The sequence below is a fragment of the Eurypyga helias genome, unplaced genomic scaffold, assembly GCF_000690775.1.
Source record: "Eurypyga helias isolate BGI_N326 unplaced genomic scaffold, ASM69077v1 scaffold18611, whole genome shotgun sequence".
Classification (NCBI taxonomy): domain Eukaryota; kingdom Metazoa; phylum Chordata; class Aves; order Eurypygiformes; family Eurypygidae; genus Eurypyga; species Eurypyga helias.
This window is the reverse complement of record NW_010229121.1, coordinates 1-21446: the sequence shown is the minus strand read 5'-3', so window position 1 is coordinate 21446 and position 21446 is coordinate 1. Positions and strand designations below refer to the sequence as shown.

The 21446-nt window shown below is 39.5% G+C and overlaps 1 protein-coding gene across 1 annotated transcript; it reads right to left on the bottom strand.

Moving 5' to 3' along the window:
- Positions 1-308: 308 nt before the first annotated feature.
- On the bottom strand, positions 309-9047 carry STARD3NL (STARD3 N-terminal like; the record flags this gene model as incomplete). The annotated part of the gene is made up of 6 exons (XM_010160288.1): positions 8749-9047; positions 6068-6145; positions 4051-4128; positions 2335-2388; positions 2118-2235; positions 309-415 (listed from the first exon to the last, which is right to left on the bottom strand). Coding segments are annotated over exons 1-6 (660 nt in total), but the record flags the coding sequence as incomplete, so codon positions are not given.
- Between the last annotated feature and the right edge of the window lie 12399 nt (positions 9048-21446).

Sequence of the window (21446 nt, the reverse complement as noted above, 5' to 3'; positions counted from 1 at the left end):
CTCTCGTGAGACCTCACCTGGAGTAAACACCTCATTTCAGTTGTAGTACCATTTTCTTTCAGACTTACCTTGTTTTTAACACCTTCGAGGCACGTGCAAAGCCCACTAACTACGTTTAACATAATCCATGTGACAGTAAGTAAACTGAATAAGAAAGAATCTTTCATTTTAGGACTGTAAAGTACACTTTTCATTTAAAAAGGAAAATACTTTCTTACCCCTGCACTCTTCCCCCACCTTACCTTCTAAAGGGAGGGAAATATGCAGGAGTTTAATGTCAATACAAAAAAATCATTCACTATGCAAACATAACTACCTGCTACAGATTCAGGAGGAGAATAGAACTGCCCATCAGAGAGGACTCCTGGGTGAAGAAGAGCTGCTCGTTCGGAAGCATCCTGTGCTATCAAAAATCCTAGAAACAAACAACCAACCAACAAATCCTTAATGCCATCTTAAGCACCTTAAAGGTCAAGTATTGATGAAGAATCTTAAAAGATTGGTGTATCACATTAGTATTCCTAACAAGTTACTTCTATAAAGAAATACCTCAAGAAAAAGAAAATATTAATTTAACATAAATATCTTCTATATAACTTCAGGCAGCTAAAGAGACACTCCAGAAAAACAGAGATACTGTACACACTAATTAAGGAATACTTCCTTCTGCTATGTGCAACTGCATGATTAGGATGCTGTTTGTAAATTCATCAACATCCACTGGCTAACTAAAACTCTGAAATGTATTTTTAATGATCAGCCAGCTGCCACACATAACCAAATGAATTATTTTCTCACTTTGCCACTAGATGACTCCTCACTAATGGCTTGCTTTCACTTAGTCTGTCTCAAGATAACCTAGTTACTCTGACCTTCAGTTCCTTTTGGTTAATTTCATCTAAAAATCAAGAGAATGATTTGGAGATTACATGGGGCTATTCTGGTTTGCTTCCTACAGGACAAAAACCCAAAGGGGTCGGGAGAGAAGCTAATTCATCTCATCCTTACTGACATTAACAGGTCTTCAGATGATAACAGGGCAGAGATGGCATTTTAGGTCAACATAAGGGTATTTATTTATGAATATGATCATGAAGTATTCCCATGTGTATGTATCATATACTATAAATATTAAGTATAAAACATGCAAACATCTCTGAACTGGTTAGATTCCTTATCCATTGAGATAAAAGTGTGATGCAGCTGTATTTCCTCACCCCCTTAAAAAGAGTACCCTAAGTTTCCCTTTCTCTAGGCAAAACCCAACGTACTCACTGAACCAACTTCCTTCTTGGAGTGGTGGAAAGGAGGAGAAGGGATCAAAGTAAAAAGACAATTTCAGAGCACTAAATAAACAGAGATATCCATGCCCATGTAAAGTTTTCTGGTTCACGTAAACATACCCTTCCAAAGACACCCTTTCCAAGAGTTTGACTGCATTTCACAGTAATGTACAAATAACAGGTTTGCTGTACAATTACTGTCCTGCTGTTCAAACTAACAAAACATCTGTAGCACAAACGTATGCTTTCTTTTCCTCATCACTCAAGCAATTTTCTCTTTCAACCAAATCAGTGGGTTTCCTCCATTTAGTTGAATACACTGAGCATCAGATGACCTGCTGCCTCATCTTGAAGAGGCTGAAATTCATGCTTGTTCTAGTCTCGTTCTGTGCATGAAGCAGACTCTCCACAATACTTCTTTGCTTTCCTTTTTCCACCACAAAAGAAAAGTTAGTGACACCGAGTTAGTTATTGTGCCTCCTCTTCCTAGGAGAGGAACCAGCAACTTTCTGTATGCTTATAACATGCAAATTTAACTGACTTGGGCTTCTACACTTTTCATTTTTTGGGTAATGCATAGAGTATTATTTATGTTCCCAAGTGCTTGATGAATTACTGATCTGGCCCTTGTAATTTTTAACTTGGCCTCTCTAAATTAATTTGAGACCCACTTTGTTGAAGGGTATGTCACTATCCAGAAGAATTATGCCATATGATTTAGTTTTTCCCACAGCTCTTCAAATTTTGAGAAGCTGAAAGGAGCCTTCTTCCACCAGATTACAAGGGATCAAACGTTGCCAGCTACAGTGACTGAAGGAACTATCACAAGCTTACTGTTTTCTTCCTCAGCTTCTTGCGGTAACACTTTGAAGTCCAAAAACCAGGTTTCGATCCAGGCAAGTATGAAGGATATGATGGGCAGCACGTAGCCAAAAGCACCCTGTGAGAACAGCTTGAAGGAAACAAAACCATACAAAAGCACAGAAGTTACACCGAAGAATCTTGCTTTCAAGAAAACAAAGTAAAACAAACATTTGATTAGAATATATACCTGTGAAATAATTACTTTTGCTAATAAAAAGGCACTGGTCACTGCTGTTGTAAACTGAAAGAGACAGAGTAAAAACAGTTATGATTAATAATTTGATTTACTTTCTCATTTCTGCCATCATCTATCAGTTGCAACTTTCAATATTTACCAATAACAGCCAGATGATAGATTAATAAAACATGTAATATAGGATACAATTAAAGTGCTGTTAAAATAGCCTCCTTAATGTAGGTAACTTTCAATACAGACATCTCCAAATGTTGATTTCCAATAGCAGATATGCAGTTTAGATGCTACACAGACACTGTGTTACATAAACTGCGATCTTACTGTATAATGAAGATGCACTGTTTTATTCACCAAGTCCCTTAAAAGAATTTCTATCTATTTATTAGGTAAAAAGCAAACAGCAATTGTTCCAAATGCTTTTCACTGCCATCCAAATCAAAAGATCCACTTCAAGCAGCAAAACATCTTTGCATGAGTAAATTTGAATTAATATTGTAATTAATGTAATCACTTTGAACACTTGATAATCCCTGACATTTAAAAAATGTCAGGCTGCATAAAACCAAAAAAAAGCAACGGACAAATGCTGTTCAATTCCAAGGCTTCTAACTCTATTAGTGCATGAGCAATTCTTTAAATAACAGCAGAACCTAACTAGCTTTTGGCAAGCACAGGTTGGATTTTAAGATTAACAGCTCCTGCCAAACCTTCAATGAAGTTTTACATATCTATTGCTTACCACCATGATGGGTTCACTCTCCCCCATCTCACAGTCAACTGCATCAAGTTGGAGGATGTCATTGGAAGAAATACTCTAAAGCTACACACCTAAGAGCATGGCATTCCAAGAGGCATGCAGTTAAAAATCAACACAATCAGAGCAGCAGTTATTTTTGTATGTGCTTGTGTCACACTAGTAACACGATTTCAAAAAAATCGGGATGTGTAATCTCAGAGCACTAAAACTGCACGCTACTCGCTTGAAGAAAGTCACAAATGAACACATTCTACATGCACCTACCCCAGTGCAGTGGAAGAAAGCCTAAGATTTACAAGGTCAGCAATGTGCCTATTATATTAAAATCCATAGTATTAACTTGTGCAAGTATGAATTTGTCATCCAGGTTTGCACCCTTCCTCATCCACACAGCTGCATTAAAGATCTTTGCTCCAATCCACTGAAAAAATTATCGTTGCCTTGAGTTCTCAATTTCCTTTCTAAGAAGGGATGTATATTCAACATTTTGTATTGGAGCATGGAGCAATACAGGTGCCAGTGCTCAACAGCTGGCACCTAACTCTCTGAAAAGCTAAGAATGTGGGAGTTCATGGACAGCTGGATCTCGGGTACAATAACACCAATTTTTTTTGGAATACAGTTCCCCATTTCACATGCAAATACATTTCAAACATTAATTAACAACTCAGACTAACAAGCGGTTACGACTAGCCATCCATACGGGATTCAGAATAAGCCTTCAGTTTAAATTAACACGATACCTAGGAAGGGACCACACTCACTGTGCTATTAAATTCTTGTCTTTAGGCTTAAAATCTTCCAGAGAAGCTTTCATCTGTTACTGTACAGCGAATTTTTATATAGAGCATCAAGATGATTCTTAACATACAGGCGTTAAGAGGCATCTAAAAATCTTGTCTGTTTGATCCATTCTAGTTAAAACTCCATTATGCTTGGCTACTACTCACAGCTATTGCCCACCAATGGCGCAGTCTGCACATTGCATATGCAAGTATTAACACCTTAAATCGAAAGACTGCCAGTAGCTATAGAGAAAGGAAAAAAATATTTGTTGGTTAATTCAGAACACAGAAGAACCACAAGACTCTCAGCTCACTGAAAATACTAACTGCTTACAAAACAACCTAAAGCAGGGCAATCTAAGTTCTGTTATTTAGAAACAAGTCTGATTGCTTATTAAACAGAAATAGAATGTAATTTCCCACGTCTAAAGCAAATGGCCCCACTCATGTGCCTACACAGGCTCAAGTATGCAAGCATGTGCAATTCCACAAATAAGTTCGAAACATAAGAAAGCTACAGACAGTACTTTCATGATCATTCTACCTGACTGGGATCCAGGTAGTTGAGATCTAGACACAGTTAATCTAGAAATACGTTGAGCAACACTGCACATCTCACTGAACTCAGTGGCGTGTTACTGCGCAAGAGCATCATTAAGAACTGTAAAGACTTCACAAATGCAATCAGAAAAAGGGAAGAATTTGTTTAAACAATTTTCTACTTACTATGTTTTTAGTATTTATTGAAATGTCAGTGTGGCAATGATCAATTATTCTTTATGGAGATGCCTGCAGAAGCAAAGTTTCAAATATTCTGCAGTAAAGAAACATAAGTTATGGTATTTCTAGGCCAGAAAATGGAATCAATAGCAAACAGATGAGATTTCTGTATCAGGGACCATAACCCTCAATATCCCTGTTTGTTATTTGAGATTAGATTGTCTCCGACTTGTTTTAAAAGATATATTCAGAATCTAAAAAATGTGAAACAAACACTTAAAAATAAGGAGAAATCAAGGACAGAATGGCCAGAGGTACAATGAACCCATTTAATCTTATGCAAATATATGTTTCAGTGATGTGTAGTAGAAACAGAAGAAATCCTGTATAAGCCCACAAATAATTTTGCAGCCTAGTTCCTTCGCAGGGAACAAAAGTCCATTATTTTGCATTACATGCTTTTAACCCTTGGTTCAACCACCGGGTAAAATAATTTCCAGAGCATCAATGTTTACAGTTAACATTTCTTGCTTTCTGCAGCAAGGGATATCTTGGAGAACCTACCAGCAAATTAATGATGAGAGAGAAGAGGGGAAGTAGCAGAGTTTGCTAGCTTATGAAATTTGAAACAGCAAATGGTCCAACACAGAAGCAAGGACAGGCTTTTACACCAGTTTCAAAGACAGATTCTGGATGTAGTCATCAGTAAGAAAGGACTGATACCAAACCAATTCACCTCTGCCAAGGAAGCAAGATCTGCCTGAGTTAATGATCTTGCAAAGACATGGAGCCCTTTAGAAAAACTGTAAAGAAACAGCTTTTACTGAGACATCAGTAACTTGGTCCATGCAGTGCAAGATGCCTTACAGAGCTACAGCCTTGCTGAAAGACAAATTTCCTCACACAGTAGAGCTCTGTCTGTGTACCTAAGGTGCTTATACATACTAAAGGAGAATTTTACTTCATGTCATCTGGTTTTAGTACCATGTTAAAAAAACCCTGTTTGAGTTGAAACACAGAAATCTGAAAAAAATCTGCCCTATACAGGCTAACCTGGGAACAAGTCTTTCCTCACTACAACTGACATTTCTCTGAGAGGACAAAAGCATCAGTTTAGACAAGATGATTTTACAGCTGCAGTGCCATTGGTTTTGTCCTCTTAATGACTTGTCTTTATGTTAAATGAGTCTCTCATTCTTGACTGAGTTTTTCATCTGCTCTTCCCTAAAGCAGAAGATGCAGTTTAAGTGTGCCTAAGCATCTCTATCCCCAGGCTCCATGAGCCTACTGCCAGAGCAGGACCAGGCAACCCTTAAACGGTGAAAATTGGCACAAGTTCTTCAGGTTTAAATTAAGAAGAAAGGATCAACTCTTTCACAGGACTCAAACAAGGAAACATCTGTGGAAGGAGGAATGTGGAAAAACTATACTTTTTCCTTTTTTTTTTTTACAACACACTTACAAATATATCAAAATATGAAGAAGAGTAGTCATACTGTAGGACTTCTTTCTCTAAGGTAGTCTCAATGCCTCCTTTTACCTACAAAGACACAACATCACACAGAGCTTTAGAACAGAGGTTACTGAACCCAAAGTACGCACAGATCTGAAGGGTGAAATTAATAGCTCCCCATTGATGTACAAAAAGTTCATTAAACTAAATACAGAGGACCTACATGCTAAGAATGCCCATTTCAAGATTAGCGTACTTATTTGTTTTTCATGATTACATACAATTTCCAAAGTGAAAACATTTAGGATTATCACCTGGGCTATGCAAGCTACATGTCAGACTACGAAGAAACAAGTAAATGTAAGGTCCATTACCTAAATTCACAAAGCATTTTATGTCTCATAAGAGGACCAAAACAGCTGACCAAAAAGCCCCCAGAAACTAGCTAGTCATGTTAGCAAACAGGAAACAAAACAGTAACTGAATTCATACTCCAGATCTTTTCTTCATCAGCATACGCACCACTTGTGTTGAGAGGTGAGCAAAAAAGCCCACTGTAAAAGACACAGAAGCTGCAACTACTAGACTGTTCTCCCACAAATAGCTATCACCCAAGTTTAATTCTTTCATTTGCCTGAGAGCATTCAAAATTACATCTTCCTTAGCCACTGTGTTTCTTTCCAGTGGAAGGACTTGTCTCTTTCCTGTTCACACTGGGTAAGAAAATAATTTAGGATGTATTGGGTCAGAGAGGGAGGAGTGTATCTCTTATTTGGGATCAAAAAATCCTTAGTGCCCATGTCTTATTGTTTCCAATATTAAATTCAGTAGTTACATGCTGCACGAAAGAGTTACATAAAGCACTGGGAAACAACACCAAAGCGTGCCAAAACATACACTCACCATCTCAAAGCAATAGAGTCTGGACACTTCCAAACCTTTTCCAACTATACTGCTGAGCAGTGCTTGCCTGAGAGTCTTCACCCCATCCTCAAATTTCTTTTCCTCTCCCTCCCCTCTATGGCTACCTGACAAAAAACTTTCTAAATACAGCTTCCTCTTGGTTGCTCTGCTGCATCAGGTGTGATCATGTTTCCAGCATAAATGAGAAAGAACTTCCTCCTCCCCCTGTTGCTCAAACTGCCATGGAGCTACTGTCTGAAGTGTTTCAACATAAATCACGCCTAAGCACCCTGGGTAACTGTGACAAAAGGAAAACAGTACTTACGGGAACTCTGGCAGCAATTCTGAAGTCCCATTACTTAAGTACCAGTGACGGACAGTCCTAAGGCAGTGCTGTTTGACTTCCCAATGAACAAAACGTAATTTAAAACACACAACAAAAAACCTAACCATGCATCAGATCCCAAATATCAAATGATGGCTCCTAATCTTATGACTTCTGAGAACAAAACACTTTTTCATTCTTGCTGACATTTGGCAGCAGAGGACTCTGGTTCATAACATGTTCTCCTTAAAACAAAAGTTTTTCACAAAGAAAACTTCCGGAATCTTTCAAAGTGAAACACCATGAGCTGGTTGCATTTTCTATACAGAGAAATCATCTGAGAGCACTGTTATGAAAATCTGTACTCCGAATCCCTGGCAAGAGATAAAAACCCAGACTCTGCTCCTCTTAGTCAAAAAAACTGCTGAGAAACTGGCATTTAAAAAAAATATATATATAAAAATATATAATCGGAACACTGCGCTGCTTTTCTGAGACAAGCTAACTTTACGTCCCAAATACAACAGTCTTTCCACCTAGAGAGACAAGAGAAGCCTAGTCCCAAAATTACAGCATTCAGGCAAGCAACGTCTGCTTTCTCAAATTAAATCACAAAGTATTTTTCACTGTATCAATGACCTACTTGAAGTCAGCTGGATCAGTAACCAAGGCTATTTATTTTGTCAAGGAATGCTGCCAAAAAATGTTTACTCAAGATCTTTCTTGTCTAGAAAAGAGCCTCCTCTCATTTTTCCTGTGTGTCCTTTCTTAAATGCATGCTTTATATTATAGCTTGAAACCCAGCTCAAGAACCAGGATGCTACTTATGAAACAACAACAAATCAGCTATTCTATTGCTTTCTGAAAATTTCAGGAGGAGAACTGCTTTATTTCCAAAATACAAATGCTGGAGTTAAACTCCCAGAGCTGCCACCTTTTATGTTGTGTAAATGCACCCTGCCACATGCAATGTAGAGTATCATACTAAGTTTGCTGTGACGTATTTTCGTTGAGACAAAAGAGGGGTTTCGGCCATTGGAAGTCTTTCCAGGGACTAACACCTCAGTGAAGTACCACTGACTCCAAGTTACTCAGAAGGCAAAACTCTCGAATCCTGTCAAAATTTGCACTTCTTGTCAAATTAAAAGATGTACAGTAACATTTCTCTTTACTTGCTGCCTGAAAAGTTCACTGGATTCCCAATGGCTTCTTCAGCATGGTTTGTAGAGTACAGGAACATCAGAAGGTTTAGATAAGGTAGGAATATAAGAAGAAAATAAACCACGTATCCTAATGACTAGAAGTAGATGCAGCTGAGTAGATACTATGTTCATGAAAGCTTAAAAGAAGCTGCTTTAAATTAAATAGATAAAAATATCATATAATTTGGGATAGAAAAGAGCAACTTAACCACTCTTGAATTGAATAAATAAAGTCTAATGCTACTGAAAAGACAACTCACATTTAATTCTATTATCCAGAGCAAGGTTATGAATAAGAGATCAAATGTAACAAACAAACAGAACGTCCTTCTGACATCGGATATGCCTTTCTTCTCTCTGCCTTCATATGACTCAATCCTTGCCATCAGCTGCGCTGGGTTGATGGAGTGGACATCCCGCAAAGAAGGACAGGATTCCACACTGCTACCGTGAGCATTTTCTGCATCACCTGGCGCCCGACTCATCCTGGGTTTGCTTAGAGTGGTCTTCTTCCAGTTTCACCATCACTAGAAGGCCGATCCATACAGGAAGAATTTCTAAACAAGCAAAAGAAACCAGAACACATTAGGCAACCAAAACCCCAGAAATCCAGTAGGTAATTTCATCGTACCATGACAGCTCTCCCTTTGGTAGACTGACAACTAAGAATTTGGCAAGTAGGCTCTACGAATTGTTTCTAAAGTGTGATATATCTAGGCTCTCATCTCTCAGAGGATTTGTGAAACAACAGAATTAATGTTCAATTAGACCGGTGGGAATAAGGGAGCACTGTCTAGACTCAGAAGGCTCCATTCTCCATGTCGTTAGAGTGAGATCACTAAATGGGAATGAGTAAAAAGCATGATGCTGCGCATGTTTAAAGTTTTGATTCTGAGCTAAAGACTGTCAATAGGAAGCCTTTAGCCAAAAATGGCAGCATTAGCTACCAGCACATTCAGAGCTGACACAACCAGAAGGCCATTAAAAAACCCAAATACTGCAGTAATCATTCTATAAAGCAAATACACTATTTGCTCTATAGATAAACACTGCTACAACAACTTACATTGCTAGACAGTCGTTCTGAAAAAATTGTGTCCAAATCAGTGATTTAGGTTACAATTACCCCAAGTCTCTTCTGACTATAAGGCTTTTAAAAAAAAAAAAAATCAGGTTAAATTTCTTACAAAATTGGAGCAGCTTGATGAATGATTCACTAAATTACTCCATGAGAACCTTTTTCCAATTAAAACTTCTAGAAAGAGGTGACTAAGGTCACAAAAGTTTCAAAGGAATGCACGGAAAACTGATTTTTATGTAGAATACTCAGAAAATTAAGCTCACAAATCTCATCAGCCAAGCTTCTGTAATGTTGGAGGAATATATTTTTGAAATTCAAGCACGTCGTGGTTTAACTCTGGCAAGCAAAATACCACAAAGCTGCTCTCACAAATCCCCCCTCCCCTCCTCGAGTGGAGGGGAAGAACTGGAGGAAAAACCTCCGCCTCTCACCACCCGCTGACCAATGCACAATCGGGTGCTGAGAAGTGAGAGTCAGACCCAGAGAGACCGAGAGTCATGGCCCAAGCACGGTCACAGCAGATTCCAAGCGAACCCTGTCAGCAATAGCACGACCAGGAAAACTGAACAAACCCAACAACTCCCTCATGAATGAGCCAGCACAGGAGTTAGCAAAGCAGCTAACGCAGGAGTCAGGAGAGGGCTTGCAGGGGCCAGGAAGTAAACAAGCAAGTGAGTAAGAGAGAGTAATGGCTCCCAGACCCCCTCCTCGCCTCTGCCCCCAGCGTGACGTACTATGGAATGAAACACTCCCTTGGTCAGTTGGGGTCAGTTGCCTGAGCTGTGTTTCCGTGCCCTGCCTGTAGCCAGACAGCGAGAGCTGGGAACGCAGCTGCAGGGTCAGAAGGCGAGACAGACCTTGAATCTGGGGCAGGCATTGCCCAGCCCCAGCTGAGCCCTGATCAGTGCTGCTCTCTGCATCCAGGAACAGCTTCCTAGCAGCCACGGTAAAGGGAGTTAACTCTTTCCTGGCTGAACCCAGCAAAAAGAACAAAACTTATCTCTTCCTGTGCAGGCTGTGTTTCAGTAAAGTGCAGAACAGAAAGAGAAACCCTTCCCATTCTTATCTTTCAAGAGTGTTTCGATTCTCAAATCTGTAAGGACATAGTCAGTCAAAGCACAACAGGAAACGCAGACAGGGGATCTGCAGCATGCTGCTCGGCAACCACAACATACAAGGACACTGAGGAAAAGGAAAGGTGGTGCAGGGAGTTGCCAGTGCACACACATCGCAGTGGAGGCAGATACAGTCCAGCCAGGGATGGCCAATGTCTAGGTCAAGTCACACATACAGCCTTCAAGTTGTTCAAACTCTGCTCTTCTTGAGCACTGTCATAAGAACAGGAACAGACCCCCACCGAGACAGAAACTATCTACCCCGCTGAGTCTCTGCCTGACAACAACAAGCAGCCAGAGGCAAACCAAGCCAGTATCAATCACCATCTCCTAGAATCTGGCTGTGGGCCAAACCAAATACAAGGCCAAGCACAAGCACAGGCAGGGCACTGACACCCTGCTCCTGCCTGGCCGTCAACCCCAGGATGCTCTTGCCCACAGCTTTCCAAAGCCACCCCAAGGTATACATCTGACAGTTCACAGTCATAAACCATGGGAGCAGGAAAGCTGACAGGCCTTTTGCTGTGCCTAATCTCCTTTAAAGAAGTGTTAGCAGAGCACACATGACCAGAGAAATTAAGAAGTGGGAATCTCAGACTGAGATAATCAGTTTCATCATTAATCACAACAAAAATAAAGACAGAAATTGTACGAATGCAGACTTACTCCACATTAAGAATTCCAGTGAACCTGCGTCTCTCCAACTATCCCATGTTGATACACATTTTCAGTCAGCAAATGTTTTGCAATTACTTCTATGCCTGTGTTTCAAACATCAGCCGTGAAACCTTATTATACAAATCACATTTATCTGCTAGTTTGATAATATCCACATTAACTACAATGCCTGTCTACTCAAAACAAGGCATATTGCCATTGATGATTGCCCACGGCTCCAATCTATCCAGATCCATCTGCAAGGCCTCAAGAGAGTCAACAGCACCTCTGGTTTGGTATCATCAGCAAATTTGTCAATGGTGCATTCAACTCTACCTCCAGATTGTTAAACAAAAATACTGAACAGATGGCCCTAGGAGTGAGCCCGAGGGACACCGGTGGTGCCTGGTCACCGGCTGGATGCAGCCCCTTGCACTCCACCCCTCGGAGCCCTGCTGATCAGCCAGTTCTTCACTCAGTGCACCGCCTGCCTGCTCACTTCACAGTCGGACAACTTGTTCAGAAGGATGCTGTGAGGGACAGGAGCAAAAGTCTTACTGAGATCCAGAAAAACGACATTCACTATCTTCCCTTCACCCACTAGGCAAGTGAAATGACAGAATTTATAAGCTTACTGAAATGTCAAACACTTAAGAGGGAAATAAACTTGAGCTAAGTATCCGCACTAGTGCATTTACGATATACTCTCCTCACTCCTCCTGACTTCAAAAGAAGTACATCTTTTTTCTTCATAACTGCATACGTTCATATTCACTGAACTACCACTAAAATATTCAGCTAGGTGTTCTATACTGACCTATTAAAAGTGATAGGCAACATGTTTTTTTGTGGGTTCCCCCCACCCAGGAAAGAAGCAAAATTTGGATCTATTTAATTTAAAATAAAAGTATTTTGGTTTTGTTTGGTTGGGTTTTTTTAAAGAATTGTTACGGCCATAACTCAGGCTTCTAAACAGAGAATTAAATTCCAAACGTGATCCTAGCTTTGAAGGGAGAGACAACCCAAGTACAATATACCATCCTAGGAGTCACACAGTCACTACCTGAGTAGAAACAGAGTTCCTTTGCAGTGGGTGATTCCAATAGGTGCCCCTTTTTGAATCCTTTCACACACACATTCTTGCTCGAGTGCTCTTTTCCCCATGATTCAGCCCTAGGTTTCCTGTAGCAGAGTCTCAGATATCAAATGTTATACAAAATAACCCCAGTTTATTCAGATGATACAGAAGAAAAACGAACCAGCTTGAGCTGGGTGCCTCCCGAGTGGGAACCTGAACAAAGGAATACCCTGACAATCCATGCACCCACTGCCATACACTCTTCAATGCACCTTCCACACACCTTTTTGGTCCACTGGTGATTTCTGCGCTCTGGGGTCTTCTAACACCTCATTGGATTCTCTCTGTTTCCAGGCAGATCATTAACTTTTTATCTTGTTCAGTCGCAGCTTCTGCCATTGGTTGTAGCCTCCTCATCTTCTGGTTTGTGCTTCTTGTGAACCTGCTCCTTCTGTCCGCCTAAACTTAGCAATAACTAAAACATCAGTGTGCTGTCAACATCCTTCTCACACTAAATCCAAAACACAGCACTGCATCAGCTACTGAGAAGAAAGTTAACTCTATCCTAGCCAAAGGCATATCTAGGTGAAAGATCACAGCTTGCAGCCTAAGGCAAATTAGTAACGAACGAGCAGTATACCAAACCACTCAACATTATGCTGTAACTCCACATCCTAATGCTAAATGATCAACTGAGCATTTCATTCTATTTAAAACTTACTCATTTAAGCTAGATGTCTAGTATTTAACATTAGTAAACTAAAGATTTTACTCTTAATAATTTCAACTAATATAACTGAAAAGTAAAGGAGTTTACTAAAACCAGCAAGGTTAGGACTACACTCCTTCCCTGCCCTCCAAGTCTAATGAAGACTTTAGGAATAAATGGTGAGAGCTACCCCATGGATTTCAGCCTACATTTACAACTAACACCGTTATTTTCACTCAAACTGACAGAAGCAGATGGCACACATTGCACATGTCAGTTTGACATATACCTTACAGATACAGGATCAGAATGGTACTTCTCTTTTCCACCATTATTCTATCCCTATTCTTCCAGTCTACTGTCCTTGTTTTATATTATGTGTTCACTGTGTTAATGTATCACACATGAGGCACTAGCAGAACTTGCTACTTATTTCCTTCCAAGGAAAAAACACACAACAGAATTTAACTGAGAAGGGGTAACAGGAGTGGAAAAAAAGGCTTATTCAAAGGGCTATCAACAGATCAGCGAAGTCGAAAGCGAAAGTGTCACATGGAGGCAATTTTAGGAAAAGGCAACGCTATTTCAGTTTAAAGTATCAGAGAAACCATATTTATCAAATTAATACACACATACAGTAACACTGTCACAATTGCTGCTGAAGCCTATGTATGTCTCTTACAACACTAAATACTGCCCAAGAACTCCCACCATAAATGGCTTTTCTGTGAAGGTTAAAAAAAGTAACCCGAGAATCCTTTTTTTTTTTTCAATGAGTAAAACAGGATGACACAGCCAATACCATGGCCAATATGCTTAAGTAGTGCGAAAGCTACAAGGTTTTCAGTACTAAAGCCCTTCCTGATGAGAAAGCTCGCAGTTAAACAGGAGCAATGTTCATTCATAACAAAACAAAGAGCACTTCCTTGCCAAAAAGTTTCCTCATAGAGAGATAAACAAAACATGTCACTTCTTTCCCTTCTCCTTACCAAAGGAGTTATTTTCTGATAAAAGGACTTGCGTTATTGCTTACACTACCTGTTAATCTGTAAGAACACGCTACGTGGCACAGTAAAACCAAAATTCCTTACAAGACTACTTAAATTACTTGATTAAAACAACCTTACTTAGTGCAGTAAGTGGTATTATAATCCTAACACTAAAATTATCAGAAATTGTCTTCAAGTATAACTTCAATATTTTAACATACATCCGTGTACCATAAAGGAAAAATGATGTATAAGCGTAACAGGCAACATAAAACCTACAGGAAAATGGTGTCCAAGTTAGCAAGTCCTGAGTTGGCAACTTTTCAAGCGAGGAGGACCCTGGGCAGCATCCCACCCCAGACCCAGCGTGGGCAGTATCTACTACACAATAAACAGCACCCCACAGGTACTCTGGGATATACCCAGCCAGCAGAGCATACTATGCTGGAGCTGAGCTCACTAAACACATTCTCTGGAAGCAATAAAAAGACCTCAGGGTCTGGAAACTAAGTGTCATACCTGTTTGCCCTCCCACCATCACAAACACCAACTTCATTCTTTATCAAGGTGCAGACACAAATTGTTCTAGCCAACACCTTGGACAGAACATACACTTAACAGTTAAGACTGTTTTGGTACATCTCATACACAAAGTATAATAAACAGAGTATCTGCTATAAACCTCTACCAACCTGCAGGAGAATTAGCAGAATTCTCTCAATGTGTTTTCTGATAGTGTCAGCATAAACCCAGATTAAGAGCCAAAACAGACATGCCCAACCCCTCTGAAGATGAGGCAATGCTGACTGTAAATTACAGGGCTGGGGGGAGGAAATCCCAAAGAGCAGGAGACTGCCTCCAAAGCCTACCTGGGCACATTTTTAATGTCGTTCTCTATTATAAATGAACCAAGCCCATTCTGCTGACATGCTCTCTCCCTCTCCTGTTTATACAGCTCAAAGAACTAGTTTTCATTAAATCCACCTCTAGTGAACACATTACTAATGACCTCCTGATGGTCATGGCTCCCCTTCCTGAAGGGCACTTAAATCCTTTCCAAGCTGCAACATATCATTGCCTCAGAAGCATTTTAAGGTTTCTGTGCCTTTAAAAATACTTCAGACTAATGAGAAGTAATGTTCTGTTCCAAACAAACACTCCTTAGTACACATGAGGGAATATTTAAAAAAAACAGAGTGTACATTTGAGGAAATATACCATCCTAATTTCAAAGCTGATGCAGTTACTTGATATTATAGCCTGATTGTCTATGTACCTAATGTGGAAAATGGAAATATCTCCAGATGCACTTCCATCCTGCAAATTTGGATTTTAAGCTAAACAAGAACCAGTATTATAAAGCCCTTGAATTTCACTACCACAGAACATCAGTCTAGAGACTGGTCAGTCTACTACCTCCTGCACATCGACATGATGAGCATAAGCAGAAAAAGACAAACTCGTATGAAATCTAAACAACATGAAGCAGGCACACAGTTACAGAAAATGGAGAGAATAAAGACTCAGTAGTTTGTGTAGCCACAAATGTTGGTTGGAAGGGACCTTTCAAGGTCAACTAGGAGGTCCAAGCTCCTCCTGAAAGAAGGACCAGCACTGGGCTTGACCAGTGCTAACACTTGATGAGTTGAGGCTTGAAAACCTCACGCAGTTTCGTGGGTAACACATGCTACTATTGCACTGACTCCTACAGAGAGTTTTCCTTCGGTTCAACCCAAGCCTCCCAAGCTGCCCCTTGTTATGCCATCCACTATTACTGAAATGAGTTTGGCTCCATCAGTCCCTGCTTTAAGACTCAACCCCAGCTGCACATATTGGTTAGCCAAAATTCAGGCATGAACAGAAGCCACGAAAAACACAAAACCTGCCATAGGGAAAAAAATAACCTCTAACTATTTTAAGGCCAGTCCAACCTTTCCTGAGCTTTCAGCTTCAGAAAACTAGCCAAGACTTGTTGGGAGACCCTACCGGCATAACTCTGATAACCAACAATACTCAGATTTATAGGACCACCCAAGACAGATGCCCTACAGAAAGGAGTAGTCTTTTGGTCATGAGAAGTTGACTAATGAGTGATGCATCATGTAGTTTATAATCCTGCTTACTCATTGGCATGTTAGATCAGAGACACAGCATCTGAATCTTGAATCGGATGGAAAAAAAATTTGATGCTGTACTTATTCAAATTCACCCAACTTATCTGTTTTCCTATTAATTACTTCACGGCACATTTGCAAAATTTAATAACACCTGCATCCTTTCTCTGCAGGAGTTCTTATTCCAGTTAAAGCACAAAATCCACAAACACACTTTGTTTTTATAACCTCTAGTTTTAAAATAGGGAGGCGGAGTACACCATGGTACTGCATGCCTAATGAAAACTAGTATCTAACCGATAAGATGACTACAAAATAACCAAATACAAGCTAAGAGAACAGCAGTTAACATTTGGAAAGAGACTAAAATAGGAAAGATATGTCATTTTCAGTGACACGTGACATTCTATTTAACATTCAGGTCACATTATATCAAAGGGCCCAAACACAGAATCACCATTTACAGAATTAAAAACAATTGCTTCAAATCATTAAGTGTGTTGTATCAGCAGAGCAGGCACAACCCAAACTTCATGGCTTCGCACTGCACCAAGAGGCCCAGGCTCCGAACAATGAGACTAATTAGTATGAATCAACATGAAGGTACCAAAGACCACATATGTTAAAAAAAAAAAAAGGGTACCAGATTCCAATTCTGATGTCTTCAATCTGAAGTCCAAAGAAAGTTTTCCTTCAACCAAGAAGTCTGTCCTTTGTGGCTTCTAACTTGCACAGGATTGTATTTCCTTCACATTTCATTCGTCTTCTGTGGTTCCCTTCCTCTCCTATTTCTTCTCAGGAAATTCCTGCAAACTAGTAAAGCACACCTTCCTATTCTGTCTGCAGGATATGGAAAATCAGCTCCACAGTGCCTACTTCTATGTTCATCCCAACTGATTTCATCTGGTTACACAGTTAAAGACATACCTTATCCTACAGTCTAGACTTCAATTCCAGCTAGTATTTATTGGGGAAAAAAAGCATTTAGACAGTGTTGCATCTGACAAGCACTAGAGACTTTAATCAAAATAAGACTGAAATTCCAACTGATGCACACCCACAAAATTCCCCAAACATAAGCCAAAAAGTTACTTGTGTAACTTATGCAGTACTCTCAATTTTCAATTAGGCAAAACAGAAGGAATTACAAGTTACAAATATGCAACACAGATTGGGAAGACTTCCTGGCAGAGGGGCATGGCAAGACTTATCAGTATACAGGAGAGATCTTAAAGAGTTTGGCTTCATCTCAGCGTTCAGAACCACAGCAGCTCTGCCTGACCCTGAAGCAGCAGCTCTTACCTCTCCCTCAGGCCTAAAGAGCATTTCCCACCCAACATGCAAGATGAACACACAACGTACTTGAGTACAGCTTGTACAGCATATAAATTACTCTTGTATTTATTATGTACATCTGGTCTCATACCGATGAGCCCTGAAGTAACTTATCACTGAGATTTTGAAAGATGCACCATCAAGCACATGGCTAGATGTTGGACAAAAACAAAGCAAAAAGACATTTTAACCCAGGCAAGTTGATTGCTGAGTGGAAACAAGTATTTGTGCTTTTGCTAGCAAATTAATGTTACTTTGGTTTGCCTACTTCCTATTGTTTTTTTCACATGGGTCTTAAGTTTTTTCTACAAAACACTTACACAACTTAATTCTAAAAGTTATGCTATTTGCTTGAGCAAGAACTGTATTCAAAAAATATTTAGATAATTTCTCCCTGTACAAAAAACCAACCCACTGGGTTGAATTTTTTTAAGTTACCTTGAGAAAGATGTTTCCCCAATTTCCTGTGCTCTAACGGTGACCTAACAAAAGTAACAGGGCAGTTGCACACATCCCACATTCCTACTGAACAATCTTTTTCTCAGAACATTGGAAGAGAGTGCTGAAGAGTACGGGACATGGTTTGCAAGCTAAAAGGAGAAAGAAAAAAGTCAATCTTTTGGGTCAGTAGGACATCTGAGGGAACAGCAACATCACCTTCCCCCATCCCAAGAGTGAGACTCATAAAATTCAGAAAGTCAAATCAAAGTGCTCCAGCCTTGGACTAGTTTTTCGCTGCAGCTGAAGAAGCCCTGCTGCTGAGCAGTGTCCTGCAGAACACTAGTGTCCTGGGCTCCTTATTAAGAGCATATCCCAGACTTTTTACTTCTAAAACAAGCAAGTAAGACTTTGTGCCTGCATGTATGCTCAAACTAGACATGGGTAACAATGTATGAAAAATAGTTTTTCAGCATTAAACCAAGTGACTTTGAAAATACACTCCACACCGACTTCATGACACAATGGGAAACACACTTGCCGGAACTCAGTGTGTGGAATTCAGCTATTGTTTAGTCAAGAGTGTGATCTTAAATATGAAACTACAATCTGTTTTAAGAAAAATACTAAAAACTAATATACTAAAGGAATGCACCTTAAAACATTCCAAAGGTGAGTACAGCTGAGATCTAAGGCACAAGATGTTTAACCACTGCAGACTATGTAATTGAAGCGTGTGTATTTTACCACCACTAGAACAAGTTTCTCTGTTACAGAATCGACAGCACATCATCCCATTTGAGACTAAGACATCTCGATTGATAGTATTCATTTAATTACCAAAACTAAGTTATTGCTTTCTTAAAAATAAAACATCGCTTCTTTTTTGGTTTATACATTTGAGACTAGCCTTGCCAAAGATCTAAAACTACATCAATATTTTCAGTTTAAATGCAATCAGCTCTCCACAGTTACATTAACATATGTACATGATACTGCTTTATGTTTTATGTATACATACACACACCAGTAACATGCAAGAACTGCATGCAATTAAAAAATGTAAAAAAGAGAAAAGCAACCCATTTCTTGCAAAAACATGAAGAGAGAAGTGGGCATAAAGGGGAAGCGGTACAAAGAGAAAAGAATTAAAAAACCTCTGCCAAATCTGATCATAATTTTTCTTCACATCTATTACCTGATCTCTGAAGCCAAATTTACAGCCCACCAAAATAAAGATTTCACTGCAAATTTTACTCCACTAAGCAACAACAGTTTATAATCCATTCAGTTTCCCAGAATTAAAAAAATAGACCAAATAAACCTTTTTGGTATCAAAAGCGTATCTATTTTATCATGTCAGCATTTCTCTAAATACAAAGTAATTCTTTAAAGAGACCAAACATCTTACTGATTGCCTCTAACATCAAGCACAACACTGGTTTATTACACAGGATCCTCATACACATTGTTTGGTTGTTTTCAATTCAACAGCACACATATGCCCCAGGACTGCTAGCCAGATACTACTTGGACAAGAAAAGCTTTTCTTTCGCTAGCACAAAACTGTGGGACTCTTCTTGAAATATATCAGTCATTTTATGTATTAGTGGGAAACAGGATTCTGTGACCCTCTCAAAAACTATTCAAAATGGTGCAAAAGTTTTCTCCAGGCAAACTCGAGCCCTGGAAATTCCTCAGAGCTCTTAAGAAATACAGTATTTACAAAACTGGCATCCATTTAAGAATACAAGATAAACTTTTGTCAGATTCTTGTACTCAACTCCTATTCTACAGTTCTTGAAGATGCTACAAAAGGAAGTATCAGGTTTTTCTCCTTACAAGGCTTAAAAGGACATTGTAAGGAAATAGCTACCCTGTCCAAGCAGTAGCATATTCTAGCAAAAACCTACATCCGAACCTTCAGCATAAAATATTTACTCTTAACACAGCTCCACATAATTCATGTAGTTTTTCAGTCAGTGCTAGACAAACAATAACTCCTGATGTCTGAAGTGATGCTCTTTCAGGGCTTCAGCTGATGACTGAGTAGTTGGATCTTAAGATGAAAAGTGTGATGTCATTACAAGACATTCACTTGGTTCTTCACTTCCCTCCCGCCACTCCCCCCCTCCCCAAACCTTCCCCTTTCAATCTTACTACTAGCTGCATTTAACATAGCAAGGCAGAGAAGTAATGTCGAAGTTGTCTTTTAACATGATCACTAAGGATTTCAAATTAAGAACAGATTTTTAGCAGGTGCAGTGAAATTAGAGAACATTTAACAAGTGACACATGTGTGACCCTTTAAAGTGACTCGGCTAAGTTGCTGGATGCTGCTGGCTAACCATCCAAAACCCAGAGTTTCTGCTGTCACAGGTGTGATTTACCATTTGCACAAAACCAATCTCTTCTGCAAAAGCACTGATAATATCATGCTTGCTGACAATTTACTGAACGAAACCCATTAATCCCACTTACTAGAAATTAGGTTTTGCCTTGTCAAACATGTCAACAACTAAGTTATTAAAACATAAGTTTAAACTGAGACAAAGTTTAAAATGGTAAAGTCTAAATATTTTTTTTTGCATGAATGAAGGCCGAGAACAATTGTGCTAAACTCATTGTGAAAAACTCATGGCTAAGCACTTGAGAATTTATGAAATTAGAATGCGTCACATCAAAAAAAAAAATTCACATTCTAGCCCAAACGCACCAAAAAGAATGCCTAATCCATCCGAATAAAGAGTTTAGTAATTCACAAGTTCCAGCATTGTTCAAAAGGTCAAACATTTCTTTCTCGACAGACCAAGTCTATGAAGAGCAACATTCATCCTGAAAAAGTCTAACATGCAAATAACAGGAAAACACTTAAAGTTAAGGATCTGTCTCAAACACGAAGATCACTGGTGCATTCTACCCAAAGTATCTGGCCCTGAACACTATCCACAAACAAACAAAAACCCAAACATTCTGCATCTGGCCTACTTAAAATTGCAAAGCTGATGAAAAGCATCTACTAAAAATAATAACAACCCTATTGGCTTCTAAATAGAAATAAGCCTCCTCACAACCTGGAACTGACTAACAATCCTCCAAAACACTGGGATTTCCAGAACAAAGTGACACCTGTCTTTACAATTAACGCTCAACACAACCCTACATCGCGTTATAAAAGCGAAGATGACATAATAAAAACCTACTGGCAGCACTGTGCGGAAACACCGCGATGGCCTCATGCCTCTAAGCACACTAACATGATTTACAAAGAACAAAAACAACACCACCCACCCGAAGTTTAGTATTTGTGGTGAGTATTTGCCATGTTAGAGTCAACGACTTCACCTACTTACACCTGACTGCCACGAAATTGGGAACCTCAAAGTTAGCACTTCATCAATGAGTAACTTTAACTGCTAAGCTGTGCTGGGTTCAGCCAGGA